We start from the raw sequence: 27975 nt of genomic DNA on the forward strand, positions 1-27975 counted from the left end.
GTGATGCAGAAGTGCATTTCTAACTGGCTGCATGCGCCGCATTTGGGTATTGAAAAAACACTAGCTCGAGCTCGATCGCAGTTTTTCTGGCCAGGTATGACAGCTGATTTGACTGAACTTGTTAAAAGTTGTCGCATATGTGAAAAGTTCACAAGGAATTTGCAGAAGGAGTCCTTAGTTCAACCATCGCTGCCAGAGTATCCATTTCATCGCATAGGAGTAGACCTGTATGAATATGGGGGACGTGATTATGTGGCTATTATTGATGCGTACTCCGGATATGTATTTTCCGAAAAGCTTCGTGAAAAATCTGCTTCACATGTTATTGAGGTTCTTGATCGCATCTTTTGCACGTATGGTTATCCGACTCAGGTTCGCTGTGACAATGTCCCATTCAATTCTGCCGCATTTGACTTGTATGCGAATAAGTGCAATATCGAATTCAAATTCTCTAGTCCTCGGTATCCTCAGAGTAACGGATTGGCAGAGAAAGGTGTTGCTATTGTCAAAAACATTCTAAAACGTTGCCTTGAGCTAGGAGAGGTTGGACTGTTTCAATATCGTTTATTGGAATACAATACTACTCCTGTTTCGAGCATGGGTCTTTCTCCAGCGCAATTGTTCTTTGGTCGGCAACTCAAATCTCGTCTTCCAATAGCAAAGGGATTGCTTGTTCATGCTGGCTTCAACAACAAAGAGATTAGGAGTAAGCTAGTCAATAAGCGTTCAAAGCAAAAATACTACTATGACAGATCGTCAAGAGATGTACCAGCGTTGAACAGGGGTGAAAAGGTGTTATTCAAGAAGAACGGTAAGGAGTGGCATTATGGTGAAATCGTACGAAACGCCAATGAAAGATCGTATGTGCTGAAGGATTCTTTCGGTAATCACTTCCATCGCAATCGACGTTTCATCACTCGAACGACAAATGAAGGTTTTAATCCAAGCGACGTTTTGTACGAAGAAGATGCACACAAATCGGTAAGTTATTCTAAAAATCAACCTTTTCCTGTGCGGGTAGATCCAGCAACTCCTGTGTCCCAGCAAAATGAGGCAAACACTCCCCCTCGTTGTATTCCATCACATGAACCCATTTTGTCAGATTGTGAATCTTCTGATTCATCGTGCTATCATGACACTCGTCAGGATAGCTTCGCAAGCGATTCTGATGTTGATGTCTCGGACGCCTCTTATCCAATAGATGGCAACCAATCCGCCTGTTCACAAACGCGTGATACTTCTCAGAGGTTTTATCAAACTCGAAGCGGTAGAACTGTTCGACCACCGCGTAGATATGATTAGTTAGGATTCCTATCCCAAATATCCTTTCCTATAATTTTTGTATCCAACTAACCCCGAGTCGCCGCGGGTGTTCGGCTACCACGTAACATAGTGTTAAGAAAACTTTGAATAATGATTATATAAATAATGCTCGAGAATAATTAAAAAAAAAAGAAGAAAGCGTGTAACGAGATTGAATAACTGGCAACATTGTCACATCTGGTGAAGTCTCCCTTCTGGAGCTTTAGTTAGTTCGTGCTAGGCAGTAAGCCAAGAAGGTTGTACAAATAAATTACTTCGTGTAACCGCTAAATTCCGTGTTTTATTCGTACGGTTGTACCACTTCTTACAGAGTGTAATACCCCCTTGTGAATGGGTAAAAACTCGGGTAAAAATTTAGCATCCAATCAAATTTTGTTGAAATTTTTGTCCTATAATATGACTGATTCTGTTTTACCGTGTGCGAAATATTTCGTTTCGTTTTCCACGATGTTTCAACTCTCCGGGAAGTCCCCCGCCGCACGCTGATGCTCGCGACGCCGTTTGACAACTTGGTCCACCGCGAGCGCGAGCGAGGCAGAATTTTTTCACTTCGGCAAAGTCGCGCGGCTAGTGTTTTGTTGCTGAAAATTTCGTGAATTTAGGTGCCTAACCGGTATCAAAAGTGGAAAAATCTGATATTCGGCTGTAGTTTGAACAGTGAGTTACCGGTTGGAGACGTTTTCCGGCATGAATAACCCTGCTATTAGGTGAAAAGTTGATGTTTTCTTCCTGTAAGTTGACCCCCTTTTTTGGTGGAATGGATGGACGGATTTGCGGTCGGTGACTTGGTGCTTGTGTGCGTTCGCGAGAGAGAAAAATACCGCGATATCGTGAACGGTCGTGTAATCCCGGTCGGTCTGGTGTTGGTGCACAAAAAGACTCGACGGCTGAAACTAGTGTTGCCAGTGCATATGAAATTCTTCAGTAATCCTCGAGAATCTTAATAAAAAAATCTGGAGCTCGATTTGAATAGGTCGTATGTGCTTTCGTCGATATAAAATTCGATCAGTTGGATTCGCTTATTGAAGCGAAAGCTGTTGAAATTAAACAAAACTTATACATACAGCCGATTCCTTACTTAACAGGCTTTCCGTTCAATCACTAAAAGTCCTCGAAAAATAATTAATATTGCTATCGTAACTAAAATAAACTGATTGATTTTTATATCGACGAAAGCACATACGACCTATTCAAATCGAGCTCTAGAAATATCGACGTTTTGGGTGAATCACTGGCACCTCTGGTTCCCGCTAGTCACTGTTGGCGCCGTGTGCGTGGGAACAAAATGGGATGCAAATAAACACTGCCCGCCCGCTTCTATCGTTACGTTGACCACACAACAGCGAAGCATAAGCGGCGCCACCACCAGAGAAGAGAGGAAGCCGCCGCGATTCCGAAGTCCGAAGCCAGTGTAATTTTGTGTGATTGTGTGTTTGGTTAAAATTTTCTCTTGAATCATCGACAGAAAAAGATTATTCTGGTTCGTGTTTGGTGAAAGGAATAACAACTGAAACGACCTCCGCGCCTCGGGAAGACGGCGTCCATTCCGAAGAAGGAAGACCTTAAGGGCAAAGATGAGCAGCCGGATGGATAATCTGGATCTGCTGTCGGACGACGAGCTGCGGCACCGTCTGATTCAGTACGGCTTCCAGAATTTGCCCATCACCAGCAACACTCGAAAGCTGTTGATCAAGAAGCTACGCAATCACATGGAGAATGAGAAGGGCAAGCTGAGACGCGAGACGAGCTTCGCGACACGCTATTCCTCCGGCGAGGAATCCGACAGTGGAGATAAGCGTTCCGCGAAAAGCGGCCGTAGGTCGACAACAGCGGCGGCAGGTGCTACGCGGTCAACGATGCCACCTCCCGCGGCTAGGCCTGCTAGCAGAAGGACCACCGCCACCACCAGCAGCATCAATACGGGCATATCAACAACCAGCAGTCCATTGAAGAATAACAACAACAACAATAGCAGTAATGCCAGTCATAACAAATCGATTTCTCCAGGATCCAACAGGAGTTCGGTGTACATTTCACCGGTGATTATCAACGACAGCGAAGAGGAGGACTATTCCGGAGGGCTGAGGACAAGTCGCGTTTTTGGTAAGTTTCTGAAAAATTGCTTAAAATTTCCATAGAAATTTAAACTTTTCTGAGCTGAAAATAAGGGCAAGTTGATCATTTTGTATTAAAAATTACCAGTGTATACCTTATTCTTGTCAGTACTGTATGATCTTCGTATCCCATACTGAAAACGGACTTCAGATTATTGACATTCCAGACAGTTATGGCATTGGTAACACTAACATATCAGTCGTATTTGTTTCAAATAGGAGGAGGAATTGTATGTTGCCTAGTTTTCCCAGGTATTCTAGAAACTTTTTTTTACAAACTAGGTATGTTTTTCTTATATATGTACCAATCCGTTCCGTCTCATCAAGCTAACGGCTTAAGCGCTGCCTTCTGACCGAAGTCAATTTCGGATTTCAATTTAATCAAACGAATTTGAAGTAATTTATACCAGTAATTATTTTATAAAGGCTGGAAATCAAGGAATTCCATTACCCTAAAAAGGGGAGATGGAGAGGGTGTAAGGTAATTAAAAACTGAGTTTATGTAGTTTATGGGCAATGCCGAATATAAACCCTGTTTGACTTACAGATTTATTTATTTTTTTACTTTTTATTTCCAACCGCAGGTAATGCATCCCCACCGGCAAGCGCACTATTTCGACGCACCACAACGGCAAGCCCTTACCCGACACCAACGCGATCCTCCGCGGCTGCACCATCAGTGTCTCCTTTATCGCCATTAACGTATCCCAGTGCCACCGGATATCGGGCTACCACCATTGGTTCCCCTAGCCGGTCCGGCCTCGATCTGAACAGTTCGACTAATTCCAATGGCAGCGCATCGTCGGAATCGCCCTTCGTCAGCGAATATACCAAACGGTTACTGCAACTCCGGGGGGAAACGGTGTCGCACGAGAACTACAACAATGCCATCGGAACGGCCTTGGGCGGTGGCATTAGCGGAGCTGGTGCCCCCGGTGGTAGTGGAAGTAATCTCAGCCTGAATCACAGTGGGGCCCCAATCAGTGGGAACCATTTCCGCAGTCGGTACAGCACCTACGCCAGTCGGTATGGGCTCGCTGGGAATCACCAGAATGCAGGCGATGCGGGTGGAGGAAACGGCAGCAGCGGGACGTTTAACGAAAACGACATTGTGACACATGCTCAACCGGATCCGGAACCGCCGCAGATTCCACTGCGGGTCGCTATGGGCAATCTGATTTCGAAACTGGACGAACACTACGGATTCAAGCAGACATTTATTCCGTGTGCGCTACTGTGCCTGTTCATTGCCTTCCTGGTGTTTGTGGCCTTCATGTATATGACCATCAGTACAGACATTGCCAGCACGCTCAGTTCGATCGATACGAGGTAAGTCTTGTTTTCATTTATGTTGTCTACTAAGCATTTCAAGTTTCTAAAATGTAAATTTTGCCTAGTTAATTTTGTTATTTAAAACAAACGTGAGATTGTGCCTTTTTGGTCATTCTGGGCAATATTTCTGAATTTGGCAACCAGTGGCCCAGTGGATTAGTTTTCAAAACAGCTTTATTGACCATGGGCCGCCGAGGTGCTGAGGGCCATGCGAGGCGCAAATCGTCTCACCGCTGGACGCGGACGGAAAAAGCATCCGGCACACCAGGTCCGGAAAATGATGCTAGTGTTGAAGAAGGAGACGGCCAAGAAAGGCACCTCCTACAAAGCACTAGCTCAAGACGTACTGGGTGAAGAAGTGCAGGTAAGAGCCCTAACGGAGGAGGCAATTTTCCAGTGTAAAAACCTGAACGAGATTACCGACGCAGAAGAGCTCACAGTCGCACTTAAACAGCAGTGCGAGGTAGATGCACCAAGTGCATCGATCCGCCTGCGAAAGAGCCCGGTAGGCACGCAGATCGTCACGATGAAGCTCCCCGTAGGGAGGTGATAGGTGAACAAGGCAACTGCAGTCTGCAAGTTGCTTTGCGTTTCAAGTGCTTTGAGCAAGGACATAAATCGTGGGTGTATAAAGGCCCCGACAGAAGCTTTGCAGGAAGGGCGAAGTAGAAGGCTACATCGCCAGGGAGTGTACCTCCATATTAAAATGCTTGAATTGCACGGCGAACAACTGTGAAGCCTCCCAACAGTTGCAGTGGCCGTCAGTCAAGTACAGACATCGCCCTACTATCGGACCTATATCGCATCCCTCCCGATAATGGGAACTGGATAGCGGATAAGACCAAGCTAGCGGCGATCTTTACAACCGATCGTTTTTCGGTCCAGGAAATAATTTCCACGTCGCATGCGGCCTTTGCAATAGCGAAGATCAACGTGATGTAATACTGCAGTTCAGGGATGGGAACACTCACTTCCAAAGAGTTACACTCACTTGCTATTTTCTCAGCACAGAAGCGTGCAATCAAGAAACGATGTATGGACGACTTTTGCATTGTGGTTTTGTCTAAAACTTTGCTGAATAGAATAGGGGTCGCACACGCATACCAAAGTCTTGACAGAGTTGTAAAAGCGACTCTCCACGAGGTGAGTGTAATTTACATTCACCTCGTGGAGAGTTGCCTCCGCAGCTCCCTCACGACTTCGGTATGCGTTTGCGACCCCTACTCTATTCGGCAAAGTTTTAGACAAAACCACAATACAAAAGTCGTCCATACATCTTTTCTTGATTGCAAGCTTCTGAGCAGAGAAAATATCAAGTGAGTGCAACTCTTTGCAAGTGAGTGTTCCCATCCTTGCTGCAGTTATGCTCCCCCCAGGTGGCCGATAGATTAGTTCTCGTCTATGCTGGATTCGCTATCAAGCGCACTAATGGGATTGAGTCCCGTGGTCACCGGTGGAGACTTCAACGCCTGGGCGATTGAGTGGGGTAGTCGCTTGATTAACGCGAGAGGCTGGGCTCTACTTGAATCTATGGCTAGACTGAACGTGGATGTCACGAACGTAGGCGTTCCTACAGTAGCAGAGAAGAGAATTGTCGGACAAAATAGACACAAAACAAGCAACAATGAAGGCGCGGCGGTTACTTCTCATCTGAACACTGGTAACAAACATCTTTGGTAGCCCGCTCCTGCTGTGGCTCAGCGCCCGCGTGAGATCCGCATTCTTGATCCGTCGGCGCTGTACCACTTCGTGCACCACTTGTGTCACTTGTTGAACTTGAACTTTCTGCCGCTGGCTCGCTGGGGGGTGCACCAGCCACTCGTAGTGGCGATCTAGCCAAGCCTCCACGCGCGAACAGGTTCAACGCCGCTCCCTCATTTACTCCGCACCCAACCACGTGGTTACAGTTGTTAGAATTCGAAGTCATGTTTGTTGCCCCCCCCCCCCCCCCTTTAAAGTCGCTATACCTCACTACAAATGGAGTAGTCGCCAAGGATCCTGGTGGTTATCTATGCAAGCAGGTAGCCCACCCGAGGGTTGGCCCAGGCCCTTATGGGGACTGAGCTCAGAGCCGGATCAGCGCTAATCAGGAGTATTCTTTTTTTTTTAAATTTGTTTATCTCGCCGTAGTCAGCTTTACAGAGCCAATAATCATTTCCTATTATAAATCGAGTTACAAACTTTTGCATTTTTTTTAATTTTAAAAGACACACTTTTTCCTCTCGACGGAGTGTCGACAACATCCACATGGGCCGTGTTTGGGAAACACTGATCCGCACAAATTTTCTTCGCTTCGCTCACCGCAAAGAGGATCGAATGCCGTCGCCATCACCTCACTTGTGCATAGTTACCTAAGCGTGTACCATCTCATCTACCAATTTCTAAGCATGACCAGTATACCATAATCAAGAATTTACTGGCATCGTTCCTGATGTGCCCGAGGCACTCCTAGCTGGGCTGTGACTAGGGTTATCATTCGTTCTGATTTGGCAGGACATGTCCTGATTTTGGACTAATTTTGGACGAAATTTCTTAATAAATCCGATGAGTTTTGCTAGTTTTCGAGAAAATACATGAAATATTGTCCTGATTTTCTATCCTGTGTAGATGGGAGCCCTAGCTGTGACACCTTGGAAGCGGTGCCATGTCGCTTCCGGATGTGTGAAATTTCTGAAGAGGACCAGCAGAGCTGGTCCTCCGCCACGTCTAGGCTTACTCCTCTTGAGCAATTCGTATGCTCGGTCACTTCCCGGTGCCAAAAGTGGTGAGTCCACACTGATGTGTGGATATGGTTCACTTAGGAAAGAATCCCAAGTTCCCACCTAAGCAATTGGCATAGTGGAGGACTAGATGAGGCCGAGACTTTTGTCCTTACACAAATTTTGAAATTTGTGTGGAGCGTAGACTTTGGCCAGACACATCCCCCACCTCCCCGTAAAAAGTCTACGTGGTTTATGAACAACCCCCTAGTGGTGAACCGAAATGTGAAGCCTATTTTCCCATACTTAAGGTGAATATATAACGAAGCCACCCCTCGAATTTTCAAGAGCACAAATCTGAAGAACCAAATGATGGATTGTGATGAAAAGTTGATCGATTGGTCACCTCCAGCCCCAAGTAACCAGTAAGCATTTAAAATAGCATTCCTTCAGCATTATAGTAGCCTTTACGACAAGGCGTTTAATGCTAATTAGCCGTATATGCGCCTATAGTGCTGCCTCACAGCAGGTTTTGGCAAAATAACGGGCTGTGTTAGTGCTATCCCTTCAGGAACGTCGTGACGAAATGTCAAAGAAGCGTAACGCCTCGTCGAGCAAAAAAAAAAAAAATAGATTGACGTCTGCTTCTCGTTCTCTCAACCTGCTTCCCCGCTTCATCGTCCTTCCATATTCCAGCCGGTGCTAGGTGGTACTTTTTTGCTGATTTTTGTAGTGATGTAGGTTTGAACTTACGATCCGGAGATTGATTAATCATATCTGCTTCGGATTCTGTTGCTCCTGATCCACGATCCTAAAGCTGTCCCGGTGGCGTGCGTTGATTTAATCGCCAATATAAAGAATGATTCGATAACAGCTTCAGATTCAACATCCAAAACTTGTTTTCATTGAGATATTTCATTGTGGTAGAGCATTACGATCCCTTCTTTTAAATATCTGTGGAATAAGATTGTTTGTTCCCTCTTTCAAACAATCCTATGATCCACCAAAGCATCCACCTATTCAGCACATATTTTCCGACGAAATGATAAATAATTGGTGATTTTTTTATGGACAAGTTCCCAATCCAATCCAGCTGCAGTAATGTTTTCTTTGGTGCGTTTGGATGAGTAGGGGAAAATGAAGAAGCAAATAAGATGCACAAATTTGTAAACAGAAGCATAGGCTCTGTAAGAGAGAGACATAATGTATTGCCAAATGCGTAACATATCTCCCAACCTTTTTGCTCCTAGCATTTAAAGAGCAGTTGAAAAGCATTCTGTATGCTCCCAAGTGAAACCACTTCAAGCAGTTGAAATGCTAATTAACAACCGAAAGCTTTTGAGCAGCACAGCTTATGCTAACTCAAGGCAGCTATGCATTTGAACTGCTTATGTAGGGCAGCAAGCAGTTTAAATGCGTAACACGGGCTGATACACGGCTTATTCAAATGCTTAGTGGTTACCTGGGGCGGGTGACCAATCGATTCAGCCTGGTGAGACATTGGGTTCTTCAGATTTGTGCTCTTGAAAATTCTAGGGGTGGCTTCGTTATATATTCACCTTAATACATGATTCTGATGACAGCACTGTGCCATTGAGCATCACGCATTCATCGAATACGCAATCGACAGTGTGAATGGACCATTAGTGTAACGCAATGGGGCATGCATGCCCAGGTAACCAATAAGCAGTTAAAATTGCATTTATTTAGCACTATATGCGCCTTTACTGCAGGTAATTTAATGCTAATATGCCGTATATGCGCCATAAGTGCTAATTAAATGCAGGTTTTGGCCCAATATACGGCTGAATAAATGCTTATCTTTCCTATCCCCAAAAAATCGAACATAAACAAAAGTATTTTGCCCTGCGCATTTCAGTCGCTTCATATTCTTTCCTTTCTATTTTCACTCACACTCTCCTGTGCGACTTTGGGGCTTTTGATTATTTTTGCAGTTGTTTTTTTGCTGTTCCCGCTGAAATTGGGATTCGATCCCACAATCCTCTGGCTGATGATGATGCTGAACCGCGCTACAGGATGAGCTATAAACGATCAGATAATGTGCGTTGATTTTTTGATCTATTAAAAGGCTTCGGTGTGGTACGGTGTGGAAGTTATTTTTCTGTGCCCGGACAGCGGCTCGGACAAGTGCTGATAATCAAACCATCCACAGAATACACGATGGCATAATTGGTTTCTTATTCCATGGGATTTATTTGGAAAACATTTGTTCTCTCATTGGTTTGCTTCGTTGCTACCAGTAAATGATGGGACATCTGCATGGTAATGGATCCTACAGTCGTGGCACATGAATTGAAAAGTTGAAATGTGTAACATTTTTAACATCGCCCATCTCTCTTAGCAGTTTTATGGCAATAAAGTAGCAGTTAGGATGCTTGTTAACCAAAAAATATCGCGCATTTGAAATGCTACACAACAGCTGTCAGATTTTAAGCAACATTTGAAATGCTAATACAGAGCAATTCAGCAGTAGAACTGCTATGATACAGCAGCAAGCAGATATAATGCAGTTTTATAGCTGAAATACAGCTTATTTAAATGCTTATTGGTTACCTGGGTGAAGAGGGAAAAGGAGATGAATAAAGATCACACCAGTTTGTTACCTCGACCTGTAAAGACGTGTTTTACTGCTTTCTCTGCTATTTTCCATCCAATAGGTCATGGGCCTGTGAAGTAGCTATTTTGTTTTTTGTGCAAAGTGAACACGTAGAGACAAGTCGTGGATATTTTGTTGAATTGTTTTTGGACATTTTTGAATTCGACAAAATGGAGAAGATCGGTATCGCGAAGTTGACGAACGATAATTACGATTCGTGGAAGTTGGAAGTGGAGTTTTTGTTAGTGAGAGAAGGACTTTGGAAGTACGTCTCGCCGGGAGTGAAGCCGCAACTGGATGCTTCCGGTTCGAACGCGGCGGCGGTGGCTGCCTGGGACGAGGGAGACCAACGAGCGCGCGCGACGATCGGTTTGTTGCTGACAAGAAGTCAACACGGGCACATCCGGAATACGAATTCCGCGAAGGAAGTGTGGGACAATTTGGAAAAGCAGCACCAGAAGAAGACGCTAACGACCAAAGTGCAACTGCTCAAACGAATCTGCGACATGGAGTACCACGACGGCGACAACATCGAAGAGCACTTAATGGAGTTCGAGGATTTGTTCGAGAAGCTGGCTAATGCCGGTACAAAGCTGGACGAAGATCTCCAAGTGGTTCTAGTGTTTAGAAGTCTGCCAAGTTCGTTCGATGCACTGACGACGACGCTAGAAAACCGAGCCGATGAAGAGCTGACCCTGCAGCTAGTGAAGGGGAAGATAATTAACGAAGTGCTCAAGCGGCGGGAACCATCGGCAGTGGATTCGGTTGTTCTGAAAGCGGACGATAAGAAGAAAAGTGTGGTGTGTTTTTTCTGTGAGAAGTCCGGCCATAAGAAGAAGAACTGCATCTTGTGGCAGTGGCAGAAGAAAGAAGAAGGTGCCAGTAGCTCAGAAGCGAGTGGGCACCGTGAACAGACGAAAGTGTCGAAAAAGCAAGCGAAGGCAAAGCTTGCCAAATCGGAATCGGAAGCGTTTACGTTTCTTGCCAGTGAGTGCGCGATGAAAGAGTGGATTGTCGATTCCGGCGCGAGTTCGCATATGTGCGCGAATCGGAAGTATTTCGTGTCGTTGAGTAAACCGCGGCAGGACACTCCGAAATCCGTAACAGTTGCCGACGCAAAACGGGCGGTAGTGAAAGGCGTCGGATCGTGTGAATTTTCTTGCATCGGAGGCGGTGGTGACGAAAAGCAGATTTCGCTCAGTGAAGTGCTATTCGTTCCGGAGCTCGACATGAATCTCGTGTCGGTTGGCAGGCTCGTTCAGAAGGGAGCGAGAGTCATCTTCGACAAGAATGGCTGCACGATCGCGAACGGCGACAGGATTGCTGCAGTTGCACCGTCGAGCAAGGGCCTCTACCATCTCCAAATGGTGGAACGAGCGAATGCGGTTTCGGGACAGTGCCATGCAAAGGACTGCATACACGAGTGGCATCGGAAGCTGGGACACCGTGATCCTCAAGCTATTCTGGATCTAGGGCGTAAAGGTTTGGCAACCGGCATCAAGGTACGTAGCTGCTCAGTAAAAATTACTTGTGAACCCTGCTTGGAAGGGAAAATGGCAAGGCTGCCATTCCCCAAGAAGTCAAAGCGGAAGTCGAAGGCAGTGTTGAATTTGATCCACACCGACTTGTGCGGCCCGATGAATACGGCTACACCCGGTGGTCGTCGATACTTCCTATCGCTAATCGATGACTACAGCCGCTATACCACTCTGTACATTCTGAAGAGGAAGTCGGACACGGTGGATGCTATCCGGGACTTCGTGCGTCTGGTAAAAACGCAGTTCGGAAGGCCTCCGAAGATCATTAGATCGGATCAAGGAGGAGAGTATCGCAGCGCAGAGTTGGTCAAATTTCTCAAGCAGGAGGGCATTCAGCAGCAGTTCACGACAGCATACACGCCGCAGCAGAACGGAGTCGCGGAGCGAAAGAACCGTTCGCTCGTGGAAATGGCTCGGTGCATGATCATTGAGTCAGGATTGCACTATCGGTACTGGGCCGAGGCGGTTAACACGGCAAACTGTCTACAGAATATGCTGCCAACGAAGCCGGTACAGCAGACGCCCTACGAGATTTGGTACGGGACGAAACCGGACATGAGCATGCTTCAGGTGTTCGGTTCAGAGGCGTACGTGTTCATCCCGAAGGAGAAGCGGACGAAGCTGCAGTCGAAGGCGCGGAAAATGACTTTCGTTGGGTACTCCCAGCAGCATAAAGCGTTTCATCGACTTGAAGACAGACGAAGTCGTTTTCAGTCGTGATGCTCGGGTGAGAAGGTTGAAGATGCGGTCGCTGAGGATTTCATCGAGCTGCCGGCAAGGCCAACTGGCAACGTGGAGCAGTCGGACGGGTCCGATGAAGAATCCGATAAATCAGATGGTGATCCGGACGAAGATAGCGATGAAGAAGAATTTCGTGGTTTCGATGACGAGTCTTCTTCTTCTTCTTCTTCTTTATGACACGACGTTCTCACTGAAACTTGGCCTGCCTATCTTCAACTTAGTGTTCTTTGAGCATTTCCACAGTTATTAATTGAAGGGCTTTCTTTGCCTGCCATTGCATGAATTTGTATATTGTGAGGCAAGGACAATGATACACTATGCCCAGGGAGTCGAGAAAATTTTCCCAACTGGGACGGGAATCGAACCTGCCGTCTCCGGATTGGCGATCCATAGCCTTAACCACTAGGCTAACTGGAGACCCGATGACGAGTCTTGCGAGAATTTAGTTCGTGGCTTCGACGATCCAGCAGACCAAAGTGTGTATGAAGATGTCAGTGAAAGTGAAGAATCTTGCCGAGATGAGGATATCATTCCTATCTAGGACGAGTCGAACCACTTTCAGGAGGAGCAACTCGCAGGTACACCTCGTCGGTCAGCAAGGTCAACGAAAGGTATTCCACCTGAACGTTATATGGCGGATGGCAGGTTAGCTAAGTGCCAGCAGGACGAGCCTCGTAGTTACCATGAGGCGGTAAATGGTCCTGAGAGTGATCACTGGAAGACAGCCATGAACGACGAGCTGAAGTCGCTGCGGGATTGCAAGGCTTGGGAGTTGACATCGGTGCCGCCAGGAAGCAAGACGATCGGATGCCGCTGGATCTACAAGAGGTAACAGGATGAGCAAGGTAAAATTATACGTTATAAAGCTAGATTAGTGGCGCAAGGTTTCACACAACGGTACGGCCTGGATTACGACGAGGTGTTCGCCCCCGTCGCGAAGCAAGTGACGCTTCGTACTCTGTTGACCGTCGCCGGGCGAGACGGAATGAAGGTAAGGCACGTTGATGTGAAGACGGCATATTTGAATGGCGATTTGAAGGAGAGCATCTACATGCGGGCACCACCAGGACTACGAGTTGGAAGTGACAAGGTTTGTCGGTTGCGCAAAAGCCTCTACGGATTGAAGCAATCAGCCAGAGTTTGGAACGAGAAGCTGAAAAATGTTCTGACGCGACTCGGATTCAAGCAGACGGAAGCTGATCCGTGCCTGTTTGTGCGGAAGAAGAACGACAGCACAGTGTATATCCTCGTCTATGTGGATGATATGCTGGTCGTCACCTCCAATGACAAGGAATGCGACGGGATTGTGAAGGCTTTGGCTACGGAGTTCCAAATAACAACACTTGGCGAGGTGAAGCATTTTTTGGGGATAAGAGTGACGAAAGAAGGTAACGCCTACTGCTTGGACCAAAAGGCATACACCGACAAGGTGGTTGAACAATTTGGACTTGCGGATGCAAAGGTATCACGAATTCCTATGGACGTCGGATATCTACAGCAAAAGGAGGAGTTGGAGAGTCTACCGAACAATGACAAGTTCCAGAGCCTCGTCGGTGGTTTGCAGTATCTATCAGTGAATACCCGGCCAGACATCGCTATATGTACGTCGATTCTTGGGAGGCAGGTGAGCAAGCCAACGAATGCGGATTGGACGGAAGCGAAAAGGGTTCTGCGCTACCTGAAGGCAACAAGCGAGCTGAAGCTGGTATTAGGAGCCGGCAAAGAAGAACTTCAGGGATACGCGGACGCAGACTGGGCCGGAAATGTAAAGGACCGGAAATTGAATTCGGGTTACCTATTTCGCTTGGGTGGTGGCTTGATTTCGTGGTGTGCCAGAAAGCAAGCGTGTGTGGCACTTTCATCGACCGAAGCGGAGTACATTTCGTTAGCTGAAGGTTGCCGGGAGCTGCTCTGGATCAAAAAGGTAATGAAGGACTTCGGGGAGCCTGTACAGAAACCAGTGCAGATCTTCGAAGACAATCAAAGTTGCATCAAGATGTTGGACGAGAACGCAGGACTGAAGCGATCCAAGCACGTGGACACCAAATATCACTTTGTGAAGGATTTGGCAGAATCACGCAACATAAATGTGACATATTGCCCATCGGCGGACATGTTGGCGGATATACTAACAAAACCGCTGAACAGGGTGAAGCTGGAGAACATACGCGAGAGGATTGGTCTACGATCTCAGCGCGATGAGGAGGAGTGATGGCAGCACTGTGCCATTGAACATCACGCATTCATCGAATACGCAATCGACAGTGTGAATGGACCATTAGTGTAACGCAATGGGGCATGAATGAAGAGGGAAAAGGAGATGAATAAAGATCACACCAGTTTGTTACCTCGACCTGTAAAGACGTGTTTTACTGTTTTCTCTGCTATTTTCCATCCAATAGATTCGTAGCAATTTCACAGACGACCCCCTCCTCCCCCAAACTGCTACGTCATTTATGGATGGCCCAAAAAACTTCTTCCCGTGACAACCGTGGAGATGCAGGTTTTCTTGTCTCTGCTTATTTTCCATCCATGAGCGTAAAAACGTGTCCTTTGCCGTTATTGGCTCCATGCAGATGGAAACACTTTGGTTGCTTTCGTGAGCAATTTTGTAATCTTGCTAATCATGGAGTTAACAATTACAAATTGAACGAACATCTTATGTTTTGTAATTTTTATCGTAATGCGCATCTTTCCTTAAATATTTTGATTCCTGAACCATTGTGCAACAGAGTAAAATATTTTCATTTAATTTTTGCCCTCTAGGTATGATCTATGCGACATCACATCCAAGGACACCACCAAGTGTATTGCTCAGTCGGAACTGGAATCAGCGCTGGATCTCCTGAAGTTAGTTGGAAGTGAACTGAAAAACCGAGTCGAACACAGCAAATGCGTCGATTCCAGTGTGACGTACTGGATAAGCGCCAACGAAGTTCTCAAACTGGCCAAGGAGCACAGTCCGAATGTGCTGATTCCACAGCTGACGAAACATTTGCATGCCATGGAGTACCTGATCGATCGGAATCCTCAGTGGAGGATAAATCACTGTGATCAGGATGGAAACGAGATCGACTTCGTGGAAGTGCTCCGCAGAAGGCCGACCAAGAGTAACTACTTTGCCATATTGAAACCGAAGCTGCCGTTCACCTGCATGCTGTACAACAAGTTCCACACGTTCTTCGTGATCATCGGTGTTTTGGGACTGGTTGGAATAATCACATATCTGGTTAACTATTTCCTGAAGTTCGTGCTCTACGTCAAGCAGAAGCGTAAAAATCAGGTGAACATGCTGATAAGTGAAATCATTCAAGCGGTAAGCCAAGCGGCGAATGAACCTTCAGACGAAGGAGGCGTTGTAATCGTAAATCACTTACGCGATCGATTGATCACACCCGACAATCGAAGAAAGCTGGAATGGGCGTGGCTGGAGGCTCTTCAATTCCTGGAACAAAACGAAAGCCGAATCCAGTTCGAGGTGGGAAACCGAGGAGGGGAAGATTTCAAAATGATGCGATGGATTGACACGGCGCCACCGGCTTCAGCTAGCCGGACCGTTCCCGGTGGTGCCAAGAAGTGGCAAAGCCCGGCCTTTGACAACACCAATAAAATCCCGGATCCACCGACCCCCTGCCTGAAGATCCGTCAAATGTTCGACAAGTACGAAGTGAACGATCCCAACCTGAAAACCATCGTCCAGGATGCCATCCTGGAGAAGGTCGGAGTCCGGTGCAAAATCTACGACATCCAGCTGGACCGAAGCACCTGCTGCGTGTACGTCCGCTGCGCCTCGGCCAAGGATGCCGGAATAGTACATGACGAGATCAACGGCTGGTGGTTCGACAATCGGTTGGTGTCGATCAAATTCCTTCGGCTGGAACGCTACCTGGCACGGTTTCCACGGTCTTCGGCCGGTCCGGTTTGCCTGAAGCCCTCGAATCGCAACAATAGCTCAATGTCACAGCAACAATCGGTCGCAGATCGGCCACCAACGACGAATCCGCTGGAACGGGACGATGATGAAGAGGAAGAAGAGGAGGAAGAGGACGATCTGGAGCTCGACCAGGAGCCCGAGTGCTAAGTTGTTTTAGAGTTTATTTTATTCTAGTTTTAACGGAAATAGTTTTAGTTGTAAATTAACCCCTGGCTGCTTTAAATGATATAAGATTGTTCGTGATTTGAATTTCGAGCGTAAACTTTTTTTTCGTTCTATTGATCGTTACAGCAGAAAATATTGATTTTGGTATAGCTGACTCCGTAGTTGGGTGTGGCCTATTTTTTTTTATTTCTTTACTAAACATTTACATATTGGACCTCTGCCAACCGTTACATAATGCCCGACTCCAATCCCTTCGAAGTACCACAATCCTCCTTCTTTTCATTGATACACCGGATATTCCATATATCGATGGAAATATGAATTCATTACGGAAAGGAAGCTGCGATACAACTGGATCGAAAGCAGAATAAGCTAATTAATTTGCCCTTCTACCCGAATCTTTCACTTTTAAAACACCTGCACATGGACTTCAGGCAGTCTACAAAACCGGACTAGCGTTGAAGGAGTTTCTATGCTTCTTGAAAGACAAGATTGCGCCGGATAAAATATCCAAAAATTACGAAATTCCCTGAAAAATGTCCAGCGATATATGGTCACGGTGCCTTTAGTAATCATTTGCTGCCAAATTCATCCTATTCGAAAATGCGATTATGGCACCGGTCGCTTTCGTTCTTTATGTTATTTCGTTCGTGATTGTTTCAACAAAAAATATAAAAAATCAAGCCTAACTTAACCAAACATCATATGTAACAAAATCCATGAATGGAGATAATCGACATTTAGCATTTCAAAAAAGTAAAAAATCATGGATGCTACAAGTAGTCTTCAACGAAATGCAGTACGTCACGTGAAAAAATTGATTTTGTCTCCATACGATGTTTCGTAATGTTAGGCTTGAAATAAGAAACAAAACAATCAATTCTTCAATCCTTCGCTTTCAGTAGGATGAAATTGCGAGCACCCGACTGAACAAATATAATTTGTCCAGTATATTCATCAAAAACTTAGAATTTGCTTAAGAGACAATAGAACTGCTGACGAACGAACGTGACAGCTAGGACAAATAAATTTTTAAAATAGTTGTCCGCGACGAAATGATGACTTTAGCGCCATATAAAAATAGGCCACTTCCAACTACGCATCTATAGAATTTTAATTCACAAACCGCCAGAAAAAATATCGTTAGGGAATTTAAACCACATATAGAAAAAATAAACTCTTTGTTGATGTACTGTTGAGATGTCGTTTAAGAAAACATAATGCTTAATCGCGAAAACAGATTTTTATCATTTGCCATTCGACTGTTTACAAACGACTCAGGCGCAGATAGTAGGTAGGTAGACAAACGAGACGACTGTTATCACTGTTCTTATAATTTTACAAAACAAAAAAAATCGTACCGAGTAACGAAACGATACGGAGCGAGTGCAGCGGTTGACCACACCAGACTCACAAACACATACACACACAAACCGCGGATGCAAACTGACGAGATGACGACGGTAAGCGCTATCATCAATTTTAGTTGATAATTAAGTTAAACAAAGCGTAACAGATATCTGATAAAAAACAAAAATCTGGAACTTATTAGCTGTAAGATAATGATGTAACAAAACAAAAAAATACAACGGTTCTGAAATAAATCTTTACTAAGAAAATTCACGAACGCTTCCGTTAATCACATTTCACAATGTCCAGTAGGCCGTCCTTTATTTTTCAAAAAATGGAAATGTTATGAGTTCGTTGTTGGAAAATGATCGATTTACCTAAGAAATGATCGTGTCAAACATTGAAGTCCATATCTCAAAGCTAAATGGTCCCTCAAGGGGTCTAAAGTTGTCAAAAATTGTATGAAACTACATAATAAAAACATGACATTTTTCGACGAAAAAATACCCTATTCTACACGCAGAAAAATAACACATATTAGAATCAAATTTAAAGTGAATTGTTTCAAAGTTGCGAGGTTTGTTGACTCAAAAAAAATATTTCTTTGTTTTCAATATTGGAGAATGCATAACGCCAATATGAGCAAGGTGATTTAGTTTTACCTTCAGATTTTCAAGAGCAAATCTGGTTGTAAACGTTAACTTGCTATCAGTATAGCATATTATAGCAGTATCCGTGTTCGATTCTCGCTCGCCTTTTTACCCTTCTTACACCCATAAGAAGGGTATAAATATCGCTCGAAAAACCGACTTTCGATCCGAGGCCCGGAGGGCCGAGTCACATATACCAATGAACTCAGCTCGACGAACTGAGCAAATGTCTGTATGTGTGTGTGTGTATGTGTGTATGTGTGTGTGTGTGTGTATGTGCGTTACAAAAAAAAAGTCACGCACGTTTCTCAGCCGTCTGTCAACCGATTTGAGTTCTCTTGGAAGCAAATGAAAGCTACTACATCCTAGTAGAACGCTATTGAATTTTTTTTCGATTGGACGTTTGGTTACCGAGATATCTCTCGAAGAGTACTTATGAGTCATACTTCTAAACTTTTTAAGATTTTTGACCAAGTGTATCATAATAAATATTTCGACCGTTTGTCAATCGATTTGGGTTCTCTTGGCACCAAATGAAAGCTACAGCATCCTAGTAGATCGCCCAGAAATTTTATTTCGATTGGACATTTGGTTACAGAGATATCTTTCGAAGAGTACTTCGGATTTATACAACTAAACCTTTTGAGATTTTTGACCAAAAGTATCATAATAAATATCTTAGCCGTCTGTCAACCGATTTCGGTTATCCTGGCACCAAATGAAAGCTACAACATTCTAGTAGAACCCTATACAATTTCATTAGGATTGGACGTTTGGTTACCGAGATATGTTTCAAAGAGTACTTGGGAGTAATACAGGTTAACTTTTCGAGATTTTTGACCAAGGGTACCATAATAAATATCTCAGCCTTCTGTCAACCGATTTGGGTTCTCTAAGCACCAAAAGAAAGCTACAATATCCTTGTATAAGGCCCTGAAATTTTATTTCGATTCGACATTTGAGTACTGAGATATCTTACGAAGAGTATTTCAATAAATTTTTTTTTTATTATATTCACTTGTTATCTTGCATTTGTTTTTGACCAGTCTATGGGAAATTATTTTTCAATAAGTAATGCTGACCTCATACAAAGTGTATACTAGCAGGTTATTGTTTTCAACAAAATTATAAATAACAAATTACAAATACACAGGAATTTTATGGAAACTAACATATGTTAAATGAAAGCTTTGAATTTATATATTGTGGGAAAAATGCAAGAACCAGACAGCCAAAATAACTAGCTAATGCCGAAACTGATTAACTTAGTAGATATATCATTTTTGTCGTTTTTACACCATAACCATGAATACCAAGTACTTCGGAGCTTATTTAATCGACTGATTAAGAGATATTAGACAAAATGTATCTCGCTGATTTTCTTACCCATTTGTTAATCGATTCAAGATCTTTTGGCAGTTAATAAAAGATACAATATTGCAGAATATGTAAGCTATTTTTCAAACATTCCATACAAGATTCTAGGAAGTGTCTGGCATTTCTGGTAGTTTAGTCCATGGTCCATGATGCTATTTTGGAAACCAATCCACTAGATGCCAAATCCACAATATTTTCTAGAACTTTTGGTCAATAACACAACATAAATATGTTAAATACAAATAATACAACAATAATTTTAATAAGTGTAAGAAGGGTTCTGTTCACCATAGGTGGATTAAATCGGGTTTTTATTTCGCTTTCACTTTCAAACAAAAACATTTTGTTTTTGAATCTAAGTCCATGAACATTTGTTTCAAATAAATATAGTATTTGAAATTGCAAAATTACTTACTTTCGAAGCAATGATGTGATAGATTCAAAGTCAACAAGTATTTGAAACTACAATCAGTGCCGCGGAGGCTTGATTGTTAAAGCAATGAAAATAATGCTTTGAAACAAATACCAAATATGTTTGATTGTTTCAGTAGAATAGGTTATTTCTTCTTCGAAAAAAAAATGCATGTTTTTATTAGTTTCATACAATTTTTGACAACTTTAGACCACTTGAGGGACCAGTTAGCCTTGAGATATGGACTTCAAATTTTGACACGATCATTTCTTAGCTAAAACGATCATTTTTCAATAACGAACTTTTAACATTTTCAATTTTTGCAAAATAAGGGACGGCCTAATGTCCAGACTATTCTCTTGAATTAGTAGAAACTCTTATGTTCTTTCGCAAACTACATAAAAACAATAAAGATTGTATAAGACACTACATCATTTTCCAGTAATTCGGAGCGGCAACGAGACATGCCGTGTCCTTTTTCCGCACGATTTGCTTCGCGATTTTGACGAAGTTAAACTCTTTTTACAGCATCATCAGTATCGGCAGCCATGTTGGATATGAGCCTCAAAATTTCAAAGTGATAATTCTCTGCCACCAAAGCGTATATTTGTATGAAAAAGTATCATCCTATATGCTCACTCGCAGTGATTGCGATGATAATTTTTTTGCAGCGTTGCTGCAGAATTGACAGTTTTTTATCACTTCAAAAATGCGAGGCAAACAATCATTGAAAAGCAAAAGTCAATGATTCGTTTGAAAACTTAGTGATGCAGTAAGACACCTTAAAATTAGGTCGATTATGCACAACAAGTGAACAAGCATATATGATTAAATACATATCTAGTTCTAGGTATGTTCACATTTTAGAAAATGTCTCGAATTCGGCCGGTCAAGCGAGTTTCATAATTCTCATGCTAAAATGAACTTCTGGTCAAGTTTTCGGCTTGATTGATAAAGATTTCGATATGCTTCAAGTCGATTTGGTAATTTCGGGCTTTTCTACACTTTAAATAATCATAACTACTGAACTAACCAACCATCGTCCATATCGCGAAAATCGGGAGGCTACGGTGGGCGGGTCACGTCATCAGGATGTCGGATAGCAACCCGACTAAAATGGTTCTCGAGAGTCATCCGACCGGTATAAGAAGACGTGGAGCGCAGCGAGCTAGGTGGGTCGACCAAGTGGAGGACGATCTGCGGACCCTACGCAGAGTGCGAAACTGGAGACAAACTGCCATGGACCGAGTGGAATGGAGGAGGCTACTATGTACAGCAGAGGCCAACCCGGCCTTAGCCTGATTGGTAAGGTAAGTAACTACTGAACGGAAAGACATAAAATAATTATCACAGTTCGAAATCAAAGCTTATCACATTCCACATATTCGTTTTTGTTTTTATTCCAGAAAACGCCATATTTTTGAAGACAACCTATCCTGGTACACTTACGAAGTTCGCCAATACAAACGGGAATTGTCCGGAGTAATCAAGATAAGTACAAACTTTTATAAACTCCCTCTAACCTCGACCAAACCGCCAGTTTTACGGATCTCCAAAAGCTAACCTAGTAAATAAGACACAAATATGAAATTGTAAAAAAGTTTCAAAATGAATTCGGCTCCGTTATGCCTGATGGCGCATGAGCCTTTAATAGTACGCGCTGTAAGTACTTTCCAGCTTCCGTCGGTACCATTCAGTACTTAGCGCAGTGCCCCACGCTGGGCCGCCATACCAAGTATGGACGTAGCAACACTAGCCAGAAGCTTGCGCTTACTGGCGTACACCGCAGAGCTATTGGACATCATCCGGGACATTGCCGCAATACAGGCATAATCGACGTGGCTACCGAAGGTAAGCTTATCGTCGATCATCACGCCCAAGTGTTTGACGGAGCGCTTTGACAGGATAGTGCACTCTTCTACACTGATCTCCGTCTGCTGCTCCTACTTCCGGTTATTAACAACCGTCACCTCAGTCTTGTGGTGAGCCAGTTCCAGTTTCCTGGACCGCATCCACGCCTCCACAACCTTGATCGAGTGGTCGGTAGTCAACTTCACCTCCTCGATCGTTTCACCGTAGACTTCGAGCGTAATGTCGTCGGCAAATCCGACAATCTCCACTCTCACTGGGTACTCTGACCTGAACACCTCGTCGTACATGACATTCCATAACACCGGACCCAGGATGGAACCTTGCGGGACTCCTGAGGTTATGTGAAAGCACTTCCGACCCACCTCCGTGTCGTAGAATAGTACACGATTCTGAAAGTAACTTCCGAGAATCTTGTACAGGTACTCCGGTATCCCCAGACGCAGGCCCAGACGCAAGAGCGCATCGGCAATAGCAGACCAGCTGGCGCTATTAAACGCATTCCTTACATCCAGAGTCACTACTGCGCAGAAACAAATTCCCCTCCTCTTAGGCTCGAGTGCTTTCTCGGCGGTTTTTGTAACCGTCAAGATAGTGTCTACGGTGGACCTCCCCTTCCGGAAGCCCTACTGGTTGTTCGAAAGACCATTTTCGCCATCGGTGACACGCACACTACTATACAAATTGCCTGTAATTTGCGTTTGCATCATTCAGCAACGTGTAAACTGGCAAACGTCAAAGCGAGCGAACACTAGCGCCTCTGGTGGAACGATCGCGCAAATCAAATGAAATTTGAATTGATCTTTAAATGCATGTGCCAAGCTGTTTTGAAGAGTGTTACGTCCGTTTGTCTGTGCCCCAACATTCTATTGAGGATGATCTTTTCGAGCACCTTCACCGCCCCCCCCCCCCGTGTCAATCAAGCATATTGGTCTATATGCCGACGGGTCTCCGGGTGGGTTCCCCGCCTTTGGCAATAGTACCAGGGTCTGCTTCTTCCAAGCTTCTGGGAAAACTGCCTCGTCCAGACATTTCTGCATAGCTGACCTGAACATCTCGGGAGCCTCTGCAATAGCCTTACCTACGCTAAGAGACTTAGCTATCCCCGCAAGTTCCACATCGGTGACCCTTTCCTCATCACCAGCCCCTGTCCCAGGCTGTCCTACGAAAGGAGGCCAAGGACTAGGATCATGACGCGGAAAAAGCCCTCCGATGATCTCCTCCAACATCTCTAGAGATTGCTCTGTAGGAGCCATCACACCTCTCGTCTTGGCCATAACGATCCTGTAGGCGTCACCCCACGGGTTCGTATTGGCACTCTGACATAGACCCTCAAAGCATGCCTTTTTGCTTGCTCTTATCTCGGTCTTAAGCGCGGCTTTTGCAGCGGCGAACACCACCCGCCGTTCGTTTCGCTCTTCCTCTGATCGTGCTCGCTGCATCCGCCGCCTAACCCGTAGGCAGTCGCGGCGCAGGTCCGCAATTGCGTCGGTCCACCAGTAAGCCGCTGGCCTCCCATTTCTAGGGTGGACTCGCCTAGCATGGTCGCACGTGAGAGCACCGCTACCGGCTCGTCGCCGTCTAAACCAAGTAAGTTTCGGTCACGGCGGAGCGCCTCCCTAAATACCCCTTCGTCAAAGTATGACGTCTTCCACCTGCGAGGGCTTGGCCTTGGCCTAGCCGCCTCTTCTTCTATTCGCTGCCTGCAGTTGTTGTAGTCGATACTGTAGCGAACCGCCAGGTGGTCGCTGTGAGTGTAGCTATCATCTACTCTCCTGTTCGAATTACTTGTTAAGCCAGGGCTACAAAAGGTCACGTCAATAATTGACTCCGCTCCGTTTCGACTATAGGTACTCTTGGTACCGACATTAGCCAAGTCGACATCTAAGATGGCCAGTGTTTCAAGCAGGATCTGACCCCGCTGGTTCGTGAAACGGCTTCCCCATTCCACAGCCCAGGCATTAAAGTCACCCGCTATTACCACCGGCTTTCACCCTGTTAGCACGGTCGTTATGCGGTCCAGCATTTGCGTGAACTGCTCGATCGGCCACCGCGGAGGCGCATAACAGCTACAGAAGAAGACCCCGTTTACTTTGGCGACCACGAAGCCCTCATAGGTAGTAGACACCTACTCCTGGACGGGGTATTTACCCGTCGTCCATATCGCCGCCATTTTTCTGGACCCAGTTGCCGTTGCCGGCGGGTACTCGGCATGGGTCCGCTGATGACGATATCCGTCTCCCACTCAGAAACCGCCTGACAAAGCAGTTGCTGAGCCGCGTCACAGTAGTTCAGGTTCAGCTGCGTTACCTGCACTGTGATTTGTTGTTCACTGCGGCTTTCTTGAAGGCCGGGCATTTCCCGGTACAGATCAAGCAGATGGGTGGACTAATGCAGCGTTGGGCCTTATGACCTTCAGCGCCGCATCGCCTACACAGTTTGCGCCTGTCAGGGCCTTTGCAGTTACACGCACCAACCAACCTTTATATTCCCTATCTTAACAGACTTTTTGACGTCCACCACAGGTAGCTGAACCAAAGCTATCTGTGTCCCTGCTGGCCCCTTCCGTAGCCTAACGGCTGCGGCAGCCACCTGCACATCGCACTGTTGCCACAGTGCCGTGACGAGCTCTTCCACTTCGGTGATTAAGTCAATGACTTTGACCTTCAGAGTCGCCTCATGTGTAAGAGCCCTCACCTCAACACCCTTACCAAGGACCTCTTCTGCCAGCCTCTTGTAGGCGGCGCCCTTGCGTCCCTTCTCGCGCTTCAGCTCCAGGATCATCTCGCCCGTACGTACGAGTACGTCTAATACTGCGTACGTCGGCTCCAAGACCCTCAATCTTGGCGTCGCTTCGCATCGTCTTCAAGACGTCCGAGTACTTGGACTGTTCCGTCTTGATGACGAGCGCGTCGCCTTTCTCACGCTTGGCACGTGCTCTCCTACGCCTTGGCTTTGCGTCCTGTGCTACTACCGGCGGATTCGTCTTCGTCTTCTTCTTCTTCCGCTCCACTTTCGTCCAAGGAGGGTCCTCCCTTCCCAAGTAACAATTCCATTGCTGATTAGTTTTGTTTAATTTTTATTAGGGTTTTATTACAGCAATATTTAAAACTCACAGTTTTATGACTGCTTTTATGAAAACCATTGATAAAATTTTTTAAAGTATACTTGAAGATATTCATAAAGACAGATTTTAAGAGTAAACAAAACTTTCCGATATTTAAACCTTCTGGCAATCATTATTACCACAATAAAACTGTTAAAACTCTCAACAGATGGCGATCCGTTCGATTAGCAACGACATCTGTTGGTGGAAAAGCAGAAACTACGGCACCGCTAGGTTTATTGCGGTCATCATTAAAGTAAACTTGCTTTCGTTCTATTTTCGCTGATTATGGTCGTCGCCATATTGAATAATTAGCTAACGTGAATGGAAAATATGTAGTTAATTTTGCTCAAATTAGCAATGAATTGATAGTTTGCCACCATTTCCATAACATGCTCACATAAATAAACTCTCTATGCTAAGTTTTTTTTTGTGATTCGAGGTAGTTTTACTAAATTAACAAATTGATTTATTTCATTCCAAGATGATAATATTCACTATTTTTGAAGCGCATTAATTTTATGATTCTGCAACCCCAATCTTCACGGTAAAATTGAATGCGCATAATCCTTCCAGGACAATAACTACTAAAATATTTATTACTTTGAAATGATCGCTTTCTACTTACAAATGATGTATCCTCTTGAATTTACGTGCCATCACTATGAGCTGTCATAGTTTTTATTGAAAAAAAAAACAACAACAATCGAGAATAGAAAATGTTTCAACTAGGTTTTAAAACGGGTTTATTGCTACTCATAATGCGGCTTGCAAAACCTCTCCGAGAGTGGTCCACTTAGCCGGAAGATGCTCTTAAAGAGGTTATCAAGAGGTTTTGATGTATAAATCAGTTTTATTGCAAGTTTTATAAAATTGATCACGAAGATCTCTTGTAGAGCCGAACAAAACTTAAAATGTTACTTGAGTTTGGATCGCCCTGCTCTGTAGCTGCTGAGGGCCCACCAACGGTCGCAAACCCTTGTTCCCATCGTTCCGGGACGCCTTTTCAGGGTCACCCTTCCCAGCTTTCCAGGAACCCTGGCTGGGGTCCGACCTATGTACCGATGTACGGTAGGTACGAACCAATGGATTTGTCATTCGTACACAGTTTGATCGTTTCTCATTCTTGAACAAGATCCCAATTTTTTTGAAAAGATAGAGAGGTTTTATGCCTCTTTGAGAACGATTTCTTATTTGTACTTACCTCCGGTTCCATATCCGTCAAAAGTCTCCACACTGGGACACCACGAATCTTGGCCCATAGATCCCACAAGGCGTTGATTATTGCGGCGACTGCAAGATGGGTGACGCCTTTCTCCGGTCCAATCTGTATATAAATTATAATTAAAACCTTTTGAAAATACTTTGAAATTTATAGTAGGTAGGTACTTACCCATCGCAGTTGGGATTCGCTGGTAATTTCGCGCCAAAATTTAGCAAAATTCTGGTAAATGCTCGCGGTGGTGCGATTTTCTACGAAGCGTTTCATTGCATTGACCGCCATCAGGACGATATCCGTTCCGCGTCCTGAAAAAGTACAAATTCAACTTGAATAAATGTGTACTGAGAACAGCGGTAGTGCTTATACATATATCATGCTTTTTCCATAGAAGCTTCAGCCATTTGAAAGAACGTATTTTAAGAAATTTTTATTTGGCTTACAAAAACCTGCCTATCATTTTATTTTTGTTAACTAATATATATGTAGTGACTCTAAAGCGCTATTTCAAATAAATTCTCAAACCTTACCCAAAGTAAAAGTCAATCCATAGCCTTGCATCCCTTCTGCGGTGTGAATAGTCACATAAACGCACGAATAATCCGGATCGGTATGCTATACGACACAAAAAAACGAACGAAGTAAAGATATAATCATCATCAATAAATGTCAATCGCGTTGTCTCGCCAAAATTAGAAGTTCGATTGAAGCAATGCAATTAGGCGCATACCATCGCATCGGATCCGTGAGCACCGAGTGAAGTTGGCCAGCGGATATCCTTCGCCTCCAGGGATGTAATGTTCAAACATCTATCGCTCATTGCTGATGGGTTGGGGTTGGTGGCCGTTGTCGCTGAATGTGCCATCGTTGCTCAAATAGATATACTTAATATTACGATATGCTATTTTTGAATTCGTCGAAATAACGTTGAATGAATTTTCTATTTCCAGAAGCACTCCAATCGTCGCAGCATCCGCCGTAGTCGAAAGATGATTGTATATTCAGGCACGCACACAAAATACACCCCCTGATATCAGCACTTAGGCTTCCAATTTTATTCACACTATCCGGGTGTAGGACAAAACGCGTCTATTTATATTTTGGAGGATTCGCTTCCTCATGTGTGTAGGTGAGGCGTTTCAGATTAGATTGGTGCATGCTGGTCAAGAATGTGCATCAATGGCCATGCTCACATTCACAAGTTGTGCATCGTCCACGAAATACGAAAAGCTAAGAAATGGTCAGCTACATGATTGGTGGTGCCTGGAAATATGTTCACATAATTACAAAAAAAAAATGCCATAGTAGTATGATTCAAATTTCGAATTGATTCGACACCATAGTTTCCTTTTGTACAAATGGGTCAGTTGAGATTAGAAATATCCATCCCTCATTGTTTAGAGAGGATGAGCTCATGCAATAGGGAACGCCCACAAATTACTTTACGTGAGATCAGTCCGTTTTCAAACCCCCTTTACACCCTTTACCCTATGCCACACTTTTTGTATGAGAACTCTAAGCTTGTGGCC

The 27975-nt window shown here is 44.6% G+C and overlaps 2 protein-coding genes across 3 annotated transcripts in view; one reads left to right on the plus strand and one right to left on the minus strand.

The window, feature by feature from the left end:
• The window catches only part of LOC109418108 (mitochondrial enolase superfamily member 1), a 44751-nt gene extending 17056 nt beyond the window's left edge, over positions 1 to 27695 (minus strand). Inside the window, exons 1-4 of the mRNA XM_029870889.2 lie at positions 27177 to 27695; positions 26977 to 27061; positions 26621 to 26754; positions 26432 to 26554 (exon numbers count right to left, since the gene is read on the minus strand). Of these exons, the coding sequence (XP_029726749.2) occupies positions 26432 to 26554; positions 26621 to 26754; positions 26977 to 27061; positions 27177 to 27311 (477 nt within the window). The 5' untranslated portion in view covers positions 27312 to 27695. The remainder of the gene's footprint in view (positions 1 to 26431; positions 26555 to 26620; positions 26755 to 26976; positions 27062 to 27176) is intronic.
• Positions 1873 to 18000, plus strand: LOC109413107 (inner nuclear membrane protein Man1). Of its 2 annotated transcripts, XM_029870888.2 has the most exons (4): positions 1873 to 2054; positions 2789 to 3426; positions 4022 to 4766; positions 15131 to 18000. In XM_029870888.2, exons 2-4 carry the CDS (start codon positions 2898 to 2900, stop codon positions 16443 to 16445), a joined length of 2589 nt encoding a protein of 862 aa, XP_029726748.1. In that variant the 5' UTR covers positions 1873 to 2054; positions 2789 to 2897; the 3' UTR covers positions 16446 to 18000. The 2 variants fall into 2 exon arrangements, with proteins under 2 accessions (XP_029726748.1, XP_062710004.1); XM_062854020.1 differs by lacking the exon at positions 1873 to 2054 and having other exon boundaries at positions 2518 to 3426.
• Positions 27696 to 27975: the final 280 nt, after the last annotated feature.

This window comes from Aedes albopictus, chromosome 2 (assembly GCF_035046485.1).
Source record: "Aedes albopictus strain Foshan chromosome 2, AalbF5, whole genome shotgun sequence".
In the NCBI taxonomy this organism is placed as follows: Eukaryota; Metazoa; Arthropoda; class Insecta; order Diptera; family Culicidae; genus Aedes; species Aedes albopictus.